Source organism: Caretta caretta, chromosome 3 (assembly GCF_965140235.1).
Source record: "Caretta caretta isolate rCarCar2 chromosome 3, rCarCar1.hap1, whole genome shotgun sequence".
In the NCBI taxonomy this organism is placed as follows: domain Eukaryota; kingdom Metazoa; phylum Chordata; order Testudines; family Cheloniidae; genus Caretta; species Caretta caretta.
In genome coordinates this window covers 129,921,174-129,933,159 of record NC_134208.1, presented here as the reverse complement: position 1 = coordinate 129,933,159, position 11,986 = coordinate 129,921,174, and the positions used below count along the sequence as shown (strand labels likewise).

The window sequence follows — 11,986 nt, the reverse complement described above, 5'->3', positions numbered from 1 at the left end:
CGATTAAGTGATTTCAGTTTAAATGCCCAATTTGATACCTTAGAGCAGATTGAAAAAAAGCACTGAGTACCTACCCTTTGAAAAGTCAGGCTCCTTTAAATTGGATATAACTAGGCACCTAAAATCACTGTTCACCTTAACGCTTGACTTTGATATTTCCTGGTCTTTGTTACACTGCTTTCAAGTTCCAATGACTGTCAGCATTTTAAAGTGCTACGTGCTAAAGATCTGTTCACACTGCAAAGAGATTAGAAAATTAGTTCTTTATTTTAAATTGGATGGGGTTGTTAAAACTGCACCTTTCAGATTTTACAACTTTTCTTTGTATAAAACTGTCACATTACTAGAAAATACAGTGAATTATCAAGATCCATTTTCTTATGCACCTGTTCAAAGTGATACATTTTAATAAGATTCCCTTTATTTATAATTCACTTTAACCCTGATTTATAAAGAAAACTATACAAATACTGTGCTTTCTGCTCATTTTACTTCTGGAAGGTGGGAAGGGGGCTTCAGTACAAAATTAACTATGGCTTTGCTTTTCCCCTCCTCGGCATAGAAAAGGTAACCCTGAATACCTCTTCAGGTAACTTTACAAAAAAGAGTACCAATATTCACAGCAAGCCATTCATGTTCAAAGTCATAGGCTACAAGTGCACTCTAGTCCAGTGTATGTCCAGTTGATTATTTTAAAAAAGAATTTCAAGTATTAATTTCAAAACTCCAATGAGTATAGTCCAAAAAATAGACTCCTCATCCTGAGATTGATCTTCTGCTGAATGAGTCCGCTTCTGGCTTGTCTCCATCTCTTCTGGGTTGTAGGAAGCCTCCGCAAATGGATGATCTACAATTGTTCTATCATAATATACTTTCATTTCAAACTCACTCTCCAAGTGAGAAGGATGACCATAGATTCCTATTCCCACTGGGCGGTGGAAGTGGGCTGGTACATAAACAACATCTTGACCACAAGTTACAGACTGTAACTCATACTCATCAAAACTGGGGTGAAGGGTCATATCAGATACATACAAATCTGCATCGCCTTTTAAACTCTGCATCTGAAGTACTATCTTCCCTTCATGATTTAGTCTCAAGTAGCTATAGTTTCCAGCTCCAATCTGACCTTGGACTACATGAAGAAGAATCCATTCATCAGGTACATCCTCTTCCTCAAAGCTATGACCCATAAGCAATGCTTGAGCTGCTAGAAGGATCACCAACATTTTCTTCCAATGTGCTGCCATAACTCTTATGTTTGACATTAAAGGAACTCTTCCAACATCATGTGTTGTAAATACCCTGTTAATACAGAAGAAATAACTCAGGTTTCAATGGTCCACTCTTGGAAAAGATCTCTTAAATTCCTGTCTTTAAAGTATCCAATTCCATTTCAAAACATTAGTCCTTATAAAATTAACTTAAGCGAAGTATATTCTTTGATACCTTATATGGGACCAAAAATGTAAATGTGCTAATGTGAGGTTTAATATACTTTAATTGGTTAACTAGACAAAAGCATAAACATAGTTTTAAGTAGCAATTGCTCAGCAAACACATTAGCTTGCTGATGTGAACTGGGCAAATGTTACCTTATTTCAAATTAATAAACTTAGCATGTAGGTGGGTGGAATTAGACCTTTTGTCAAAAATAAAGTAGTGATTTTACAGTTTGGAAAAAGTATTCAATTAAGTCCTTTGAGTTTGAAGAATCATAGAATATCAGGGTTGGTTGGGACCTGAGGAGGTCATCTAGTTCAATACCCTACTCAAAGCAGGACCAATCCCCAACTAAGTTATCCCAGCCAGGGCTTTGTCAAGCCTGACCTTAAAAACCTCTAAGGAAGGAGATTCCACCACCTCCCGAGATAACCCATTCCAGTGCTTCACCACCCTCCGAGTGAAAATGTTTTTCTTAATATCCAACCTAAACCTCCCCCACTGCAACTTGAGACCATTACTCCTTGTTCTGTCATCTGCTACCACTGAGAACAGCCTAGATCCATCCTCTTTGGAACCCCCTTTCAGGTAGCTGAAAGCAGCTATCAAATCCACTTCCATTCTTCTCTTCTGCAGACTAAATAAGCCCAGTTCCCTCAGCCTCTTGTAAGTCATGTGCTCCAGCCCCCTAATCATTTTTGTTGCCTCCCCTAGACTCTCTCCAATTTTTTCACATTCTTCTTGTAGTGTATGACCCAACACTGGACACAGTACTCCAGATGAAGCCTCATCAATGCCGAATAGAGGGGAACGATCACATCTCTCGATCTGCTGGCAATGCTCCTACTTATACAGCCCAAAATGCTGCTAGCCTTCTTGGCAACAGGGGCAGACTGTTGATTCATATTCAGCTTCACATCCACTGTAACCCCTAGGTCCTTTTCTGCAGAACTACTGCCTAGCCACTCGGTCCCTAGTCTGTAGCAGTACATGGGATTCTTCTGTCCTAAGTGCAGGACTCTGCACTTGTCCTTGTTGAACCTCATCAGATTTCTTTTGGCCCAATCCTCTGTTTTGTCTAGGTCCCTCTGTATCCTATCCCTACCCTCCACCTTTTACCGTCATCTGCAAACCTGCTGAGGGTGCAATCCACGCCAGGCAAATTAGTTGAAACAATAGTAAAGAATAAAATTGTCAGACACATAGAAGAACATAAATTGTTGCACAAAAGTCAACATGGTTTCTGTAAAGGGAGATCATGTCTTACTAATCTATTAGAGTTCTTTGAGGGGATCAACAAACGTGGACAAGGGGGATCCAGTGGACATAGTGTACTTAGATTTCCAGAAAGCCTTTGATAAGGTCCCTCACCAAAGGCTCTTATGTAAATTAAGTTGTCATGGGATAAGAGGGAAGATACTTTCATGGACTGAGTTAAAAGACAGGGAACAAAGGATAGCAATAAATGGCAAATTTTCAGAATGGAGAGAGGTAACTAGTGGTGTTTCGCAAGGGTCAGTCCAAGGACCAATCCTATTCAACTTATTCATAAATGATCTGGAGAAAGGGGTAAACAGTGAGGTGGCAAAGTTTGCAGATGATACTAAACTGCTCAAGATAGTTAAGACGAAAGCAGACTGTGAAGAACTTCAAAAAGATCTCACAAAACTAAGTGATTGGGCAACAAAATGGCCAAAATGAAATTTAATGTGGATAAATGTAAAGTAATGCACATTGGAAAAAATAGCCCCAACTATACATACTATAGGATGGGGGCTAATTTAGCTACTACTAATCAGGAGAAATATCTTGGAGTCATCGTGGATCGTTCTCTGAAGACATCCACGCAGTGTGCAGCAGCAGTCAAAAAAGCAAACGGGATGTTAAGAACCATTAAAAAAGGGATAGAGAATAAGATGGAGAATATCTTATTGCCTTTATATAAATCCATGGTATGCCCACATATTGAATACTGTGTACAGATGCGGTCCCCTCAACTCAAAAAAGATATACTGGCATTAGAAAAGGTCCAGAAAAGAGCAACTAAAAGGATTAGGGGTTTGGAACGGGTCCCATATGAGGAGAGATTAAAGAGGCTAGGACTTTTCAGCTTGGAAAAGAGGAAACTAAAGGGGGGATATGACTGAGGTACATAACTTTTCCTTATTCACTTTCTCCATACCACTCATGATTTTATTTACTTGTTCCCATAATATAAGAACGAGGGGCCACCAAATGAAATTAATGAGTAGCAGGTTTAAAACAAATAAAAGGAAGTTCTTCTTCACTCAGTGCACAGTCAACCTGTGGAACTCCTTGCCTCAGGAGCTTGTGAAGGCTAGGACTATAACAGGGTTTAAAAGAGAACTGGATAAATTCATGGAGGTTAAGCCCATTAATGGCTATTAGCCAGGATGGGTAAGGAATGGTGTCCCTAGCCTCTGTTTGTCAGAGGGTGGAGAGGGATGGCAGGAGAGAGATCATTAGATCATTACCTGTTAGGTTCACTCCCTCTAGGGCACCTGGCATTGGCCACTGTCAGTAGACAGGATACTGGGCTGGATGGACCTTTGATCTGACCCAGTATGGCCATTCTTATGTTCTTATCCTCCAGATCATTAATGAAAATATTGAACAAAACCGGCCCTAGGACGGACCCTTGGGGCACTCTGCTTGATACTGGCTGCCAACTAGACATGGAGCCATTGATCACTACCCACTGAGCCTGATGATCTAGCCAGCTTTCTATCCACCTTATAGTCCATTCATCCAGCCTATACTTCTTTAACTTGCTGGCAAGAAAACTGTGGGAGACCGTATCAAAAACTTTGCTAAAGTCAAGGAATAACACGTCCACTGCTTTCCCCTCATCCAAAGAGCCAGTTATCTCATCATAGAAGACAATTAGGTTAGTCAGGCATGACTTGCCCTTGGTAAATCAATACTGACTATTCCTGATCACTTTCCTCTCCTCGAAGTGCTTCAAAATGGATTCCTTGAGGACCTGCTCCATAATTTTTCCAGGGACTGAGGTGAGGCTGACTGGCCTGTAGTTCCCCAGATCCTCCTTCTCCCCTTTTTTAAAGATGGGCACTACATTAGCCTTTTTCCAGTCACCCGGGACCTCCCCCGATCGCCATGAGTTTTCAAAGATAATGGCCAATGGCTCTGCAATCACATCCGCCAACTCCTTTAGCACCCTTGGATGTAGTGCATCTGGCCCCATGGACTTGTGACTCTTCCAGCTTTTCTAAATAGTCCTGAACCACTTCTTTCTCCACAGAGAGCTGATCACCTCCTCCCCATACTGTGCTGCCCAGTGCAGTAGTCTGGGAGCTAACCTTGTTCGTGAAGACAGAGGCAAAAAAAGCATTGAGTACATTAGCTTTTTCCACATCCTCTGTCACTAGGTTGCCTCCCCCATTCAGTAAGGGGCCCACACTTTCCCTGACCACCTTCTTGTTGCTAACATACCTGCAGAAACCCTTCTTGTTACTCTTAACATCTCTTGCTAGTTGCAACTCCAATTGTGATTTGGCCTTCCTGATTTCACTCCTGCATGCCTGAGCAATATTTTTATACTCCTCCTTGGTAATTTGTCCAAGCTTCCACTTCTTGTAAGCTTCTTTTTTGTGTTCAAGATCAGCAAGGATTTCACAGTTAAGCCAAACTGGTCACCTGCCATATTTACTATTCTTTCTACACATCGGGATGGTTTGTTCCTGCAACCTCACTAAGGCTTCTTTAAAATTCAGCCAGCTCTCCTTGACTCCTTTCCCCCTCATGTTATTCTTCCAGGGGATCCTGCCCTCAGTTCCCTGAGGGAGTCAAAGTCTGCTTTTCTGAAGTTCAGGGTCCGTATTCTGCTGCTCTCCTTTCTTCCTTTTGTCAGGATCCTGAACTCGACCATCTCATGATCACTGCCTCCCAGGTTCCCATCCACTTTTGCTTCCCCTACTAATTCTTCCCTGTTTGTGAGGAGCAGGTCAAGAAGAGCTCTGCCCCAAGTTGCTGCCTCCAGCATCTGCACCAGAAAATTGTCCCCTACACTTTCCAAAAACTTCCTGGATTGTCTGTGCACTTCTGTATTGCTCTCCCAGCAGATATCGGGGTGATTGAAGTCCCCTAGGAGAACCAGGGCCTGTGATCTAGTAACTTCTGTTAGTTGCCTGAAGAAAGCCTCGTCCACCTCATCCCCCTGGTCTGGTGGTCTATAGCAGACTCCCATCACCCCATCACCCTTGTTGGTCACACTTCTAAACTTAATCCTGAGACTCCCAGGTTTTTCTGCAGTTTCATACTGGAGCCCTGAGCAGTCATACTGCTCTTATATACAATGCAACTCCCCCACTTCATGAGCAGTTTATATACATCCATGTCAGTACTCCTGTCATGTGAGTTATTCCACCAAGTCTCCGTTATTCCAATCACATCATAATTCCTTGACTGCCAGGACTTCCAGTTCTTCCTGCTCATTTCCCAGGCTTCTTGCATTTGTGTATAGGCACTTAAGATAACTCGCTGATCGTCCTGCTTTCTCAGTATGAGGCAGGAGTCCTCCCCTCTTGCACTCTCCTGCTTATGCTTCCTCCTGGTATCCCACTTCCCCACTTACCTCAGGGCTTTGGTCTCCTTCCCCCGGTGAGCCTAGTTTAAAGCCCTCCTCACTAGGTTAGCCAGCCTGCTTAACATAGTTTGTATTAGAATAATTTTTGGCATGTGTCATTTAGTTTTTCATCTAGTTTTAGTACCATACTGAGGTACAGATCTGGATTTGTGTACAGAAGTATATTCGGGGACCGCTGTATATTGAGAAATATGACTGATTATATATTTAAGTAAACAAGTTAGTGGCTCTATCAAAACATATAAACACAGTTTCAGAAAACATGAAGTTATCCAAAGAAGTGTAAAAACTGTTAATATAACAGCTCGTTTGTGTACGTAAGTGAAATTCAAAAGTATGTTTCTCGAAACAAATCCTGTCATATTGAATGTGAAAAGGCCATGTACAAAATGTGTGCAAAGAGGCAACATTTCAGTTCCAAGTACCATGCCTGGTTTCAGAATATAAAGTTGACCATATCAAATCTTTTTGCATTTAAAATTAAATTAAGTATTCTAAATCTAGTAAGAGTGTCATGTTTCAGCCCAAAATAAGTTTGTCACCACTCTTGATTTAGAATTTTTATTGCCTCCATAAAAAGAAAACTGTACAACAGTTATAATTGAATATTAATGTAAGCAGTTATTTGCATTATAGTAGCACCCAAAATGGAGTAGGTGCTTTCCACTCATAAATGACAGAGTTCCTGCCTTGAAGAGATTTCAATCAAAGTTCTTATACAAATTTCACCTAGCTTTCTATAATTAAACATAAGTAAACAGTCAGGCTGGAAGGGCTTATCGAGTGGGATCCCGCAGGGATCAGTTCTGGGTCTGATTCTATTCAATATCTTAATCAGTGATTTAGATAATGGCAGAGAGATTACACTTATAAAGTTTGCGAATGACACCAAGCTGGGAGGGATTGTAAGTGCTTTGGAGGATAGGATTAAAATTCAAAATGATCTGGACAAAGTGGAGAAATGGTCTGAAGTAAATAGGATGAAATTCAATAAGGACAAATGCAAAGTACTCCACTTAGGAAGGAACAGTCAGTTGCATGCATACAAAATGGGAAATGACTGCCTAGGAAGGAGTACTGCAGAAAGGGATCTGGAGGTCATAGTGGATCACAAGCTAAATATGAGTCAAAGTGTAACACTGTTGCAAAAATAAACATATTCTGGGATGCATTAGCAAAAATGTTGTAAGCAAGACACAAGAAGTAATTCTGCTCTATGTCATGCTGATTAGGCCTCAACTGGAGTATTGTGTCCAGTTCTGGGGGCCACATTTTAGGAAAAATGTGGACAAATTGGAGAAAGTCCAGAGAAGAGCAACAAAAATGATTAAAGGTCTAGAAAACAGGATCTATGAGGGAAGATTGAAAAAAATTGTTTATTCTGGAGAAGAAAACACAGAGGGGACATGATAACAGTTTAAGTACATAAAAGGTTGTTACAAGGAGAAAGGAGAAAAATTGTTCTTCTTAGGCTCAGAAGCTAGGACAAAAGGCAATGGACTTAAAATGCAGCAAGGGCAGTTCAGATTGGACATTAGGAAAAACTTCCTGTCAGAGAGGTTAAGCACCCAGAATAAATTGCCTAGGGAGATTGTGGAATCTCCATCACTGTCTAACCTGCTCTTAAAAATCTCCAAACACCTATCAGGGATGGTCTAGAAATAATACATAGTCCTGCCATGAGTGCAGAGGTCTGGCACAGATGACTTCTTGAGGTCCCTTCCGGTCCCATGATTCTATGATTTATATAGCCTTATAACTTGCGGAATGTTCTTCCCTAAAGACTTTTGTAATCTAAGGCCACAATTTTGCAAAGGTACATGAGGGAAAAGAGCAAAAGGTGGCACTTGAATGATGAGGCAGACAGTGGATTTGTGAAAAGTGATAAAGGACGGAATGTTTTAGGCACACTTCATGCATTGAGTACGTATCCATTTTAATTTGAGGAAGCAGTGGGACGTCCATGAGAAGATGAAACAGGAACAGATGGAGAAGTGAATGAGAGTATTAAGAGACCCTAGGAACAAGTGAGACTGCGCTGAGGGGGGTCGCTGATGGGAGGATGAAACAAAAGATTGCAGAGGGGAGGAAGCCAAAGACGCCTCCCCCAGGGAACATACATTGGGCTAGGAGGAATGGGACCTACCCTGACTAACCCCGAAGAAGTAGGCAGCAGCCTAGGAAAGGCCAGAGGAAGCCAGGGTCACAGGGCGATATAAAAGCTTGACCTGGCGAGTGATCCCTGAAGCAATGAAACAGTGACGATGCCAAGGACACACCAGCTCTGCTCCGAAAACAAACGCTTTCAGAGCGGGAGAACCTGCTTTCCGCTCAGCCCACAGGCGCTCCCGGGGATGACGGAAGAGAGGAACAAAACACAGGACTGCCCCTGGGTTGCTCCTCGCTTGCATGACCTCGTCCTGCAGCTCTCGGCACACGCTGACCAGGGCCACGTTTCTCCCCAGACCCGGGCACCCCGGCAGGGCACTTGTCTCCCACACCTCACACGCGCGGAGCGCGCTCGCTGCTGTGCCCGTCGCCCCCGAGCCTTCCCGGGAACCCGCCCGATGCCGCCAGGCTTCGGCGACCCCCCGGCGCAGCCGCTAAGCCAGGGCTGGGATCGCGGCGGAGCCTACGGGCCCCGCCCGTTCCCCGAGCAGCGGCGATGGCCGGTGGGTCAGTCTCCCGCCTGGACCCAGGCCCCGGGGGCCGCCTCGGACAGGCGCCAGGCCCAGCCCCGCTCGCTGCCTTGGCCCGGCTGGTGACAGCGGCGCTCACAGGCGCGGCCCCTCCCCCGGCTTACAGGGCACCGGCCTCCCGAGGAAACAGCTTGAGCCCCGCGGTGGGAGGGACGGCGGCTCCCCGCGCTCTCCCCGCTCACCCCCAGGCCGAGCAGCTCCAGCCGCTCCGCCGCCAGCCACGGCGCCGTGCTCCGCGGCTGAGACCGAGCCAGGCCGCGGGCCTCCTGCTCTCGCGAGTCTGTGTCCAAGGGAGGGCGGTCGCGGGGGGAGGCGGTGTTCTGTTTACCCGCCTCCAGGCGTCCCCATGACAACCAGGTGCCGTGAGATCGCGGCCGCTGTTCCGGGCAGCTGGCGCCCTCCCCGCTGCAGACGGGTGCTCAGCTGGTTGTGGCCCGGGAGGACAGGTGGCCCCCGGGGAGAAGGGGCAGCCCCGCCCCGCCGCATCGCCCCCGCCCGACCGGCGCCGGGATGGTGCTCCCCGTCCAGCCCCTGTGGCCGAGCTGGCCTGGCACAGCAAGACCTTCCGCCCCTGGAGCTCCCCGCAGCCTTGTGCTGCGTCCGGGCCCCTCCCGCTCTGAGCCGGCCCCCGGGCTTCCCCTCGCCCCTCTCAGAGCCAAACCCCGGGTCAGTCCTATCCCCAGGGGCACGAGGGCATGCCACTGGTGTCAATGGAATTATTATTGATTTCCTCCAGTGTAATTGAGAGATGAATCAGGCCTCAAATTATTTGTTTTCAACATATGTAAATATTAGGTGTAATTTTATCATCCTTAGACATTAGCTAGTCCTTGAGGATGAACTGTCTACAGCAGGTTTCAGAGTAACAGCCATGTTAGTCTGTATTCGCAAAAAGAAAAGGAGGACTTGTGGCACCTTAGAGACTAACCAATTTATTTGAGCATAAGTTTTCGTGAGCTACAGCATGCATCCGATGAAGTGAGCTGTAGCTCACGAAAGCTTATGCTCAAATAAATTGGTTAGTCTCTAAGGTGCCACAAGTCCTCCTTTTCTTTTTGCTGTCTACATCAGTATGCAGGCACAAAACCATGCATTCCTGGCAGATCACAACTCACATACTGTTCCAGTTTGATAGTATAACATTAATAGTGTAAAAATGGTCACATTTTTAGGTTTGATACAAGTGGTTTTAGTTAAAAATATTTGTCCTTTGTTATTTCAATTTTAATGTAGATAATCAAATTGAGAAAATTAAATTAGATATGTAAGAACATAATGTCTAGAATACTTAGCAGCTTCTTATTAGATACTAAGTGGTCTGCTAAAAAAATTACCAGTTTTATTAAAGAATTTGCATTTCTCAATTCATTTGACACAAAGTGAGAGTCATCTTGTTTAGATTATTTTCATAGTTTTTTGGTAAGGCATCAGACATTTAAAATGGACTAAAGTCAGTTAAGTGAATAAATGTTACATAAATAAAGACTTTAAATATATTTTTTGCTCTGTATCCAAATAAAGGTGAAAAAATCTGTTAGTCATCTTCCTGGACACTAAAGATCACAGAGTTGATGTAGCAAAGCATAAATATGTTTAAAATATATGCTGTAAATAAGTAAGGATATGAAGCCTCTCACCTGTAGATCACCTGTTTACAACCAATTCTTTTTTCCATCTGATGACTTTTTGGTCACCTGTGAGATGTGAGTCAATCTCAGTTCAGTTCAGAGTGACTGCTGCCCACATCATAAAAAGAGAGATCATTACACAATTGGCACAATTCAGCGCTCTTGATAGCAGTCCCAGCAGAAATGGACCTGGAGACTAAACTGTGCTTGTAATCCCTACAGTCAGTCCTTCCAGTTCAGGATGGAGCGATATCGATGGAGCGGCATAGGGAAGCTTGCCCTGCCAATGTCAGCACTGCACCTTCATTGTGGGTGAATAGAAGACTTTGGTTGCCAGGGTTGTCAAACAAACATCTTTCTTGAGCACTAAATGAATTATGTGCTTGTTTTAATGTAAACACCTTTTCACATCTGCAATAATTAATTATATTGGGTCAGATCCTCAGCTGGTGTAGATCCTTTAAGACAATGGAGTAACTCCAGTTTACACCAGCTGAGGATCTGGCCCATTATCTCAACGGTATAATTAAAATAACTATTTCAGAGAATAATCTAATAAAATGTTAACTATGATCTTGCTATTGCTCCATTATATTATTGATACCTGTATTCCTTCTAAAATTTCCCTATCTCCCTCATCATCATGAATAGGTCGGAATATGAACAAGAGGCTGCTAGGGAGCTCTCTAACACCACATTCTACAAGCCATTACCCTCTGATCCCACTGAGGGTTATGAAAAGAAACTACACTATCTGCTCAAGAAACTCCCTGAAAAAGCACAAGAACAAATCTGCACAGACACACTCCTAGAACCCCGACCAGGGGTATTCTATCTGCTACCCAAGATCCATAAACCTGGAAATCCTGAACGCCCCAACATCTCAGGCACTGGCACCCTGACAGCAGGATTATCTGGCTATGTGGACTCCCTCCTCAGGCCCTACGCTACCAGCACTCCCAGCTACCTTCGAGACACCACTGACTTCCTGAGGAAACTACAATGCATCGGTGATCTTCCAGAAAACACCATCCTGGCCACTATGGATGTAGAAGCTCTCTATACCAACATTCCACACAAAGATGGACTACAAACCATCAGGAACAGTATCCCCAATAATGTCACGGCTAACCTGGTAGCTGAACTTTGTGACTTTGTCCTCATCCATAACTATTTCACATTTGGGAACAATGTATATCTTCAAGTCAGCGGCACTGCTATGGGTACTCACATGGCCCCACAGTATGCCAACATTTTTATGGCTGACTTAGAACAACGCTTCCTCAGCTCTCATCCCCTAACGCCCCTACTCTACTTGTGTTACATTGATGACGTCTTCATCATCTGGACCCATGGAAAAGAAGCCCTTGAGGAATTCCACCATGATTTCAACAATTTCCATCCCACCATCAACCTCAGCCTGGACCAGTCCACAGAAGAGATCCACTTCCTGGACACTACAGTGCTAATAAGCGATGGTCACATAAACACCACCCTTTACCGTAAACCTACTGACCGCTATGCTTACCTACATGCCTCCAACTTTCATCCAGACCACACTATATGATCCATTGTCTACAGCCAAGCTC

The 11,986-nt window shown here is 44.1% G+C and overlaps 1 protein-coding gene across 1 annotated transcript; it reads right to left on the bottom strand.

Annotated features, from left to right (window-relative positions):
- Positions 1-244: 244 nt before the first annotated feature.
- On the bottom strand, positions 245-9,270 carry C3H6orf120 (chromosome 3 C6orf120 homolog). The gene is given in 3 exon segments (XM_048843970.2): positions 245-1,305; positions 8,952-9,184; positions 9,187-9,270. Coding segments are annotated over 3 exon segments (915 nt in total). The 5' UTR covers positions 9,256-9,270; the 3' UTR covers positions 245-692.
- Positions 9,271-11,986: the final 2,716 nt, after the last annotated feature.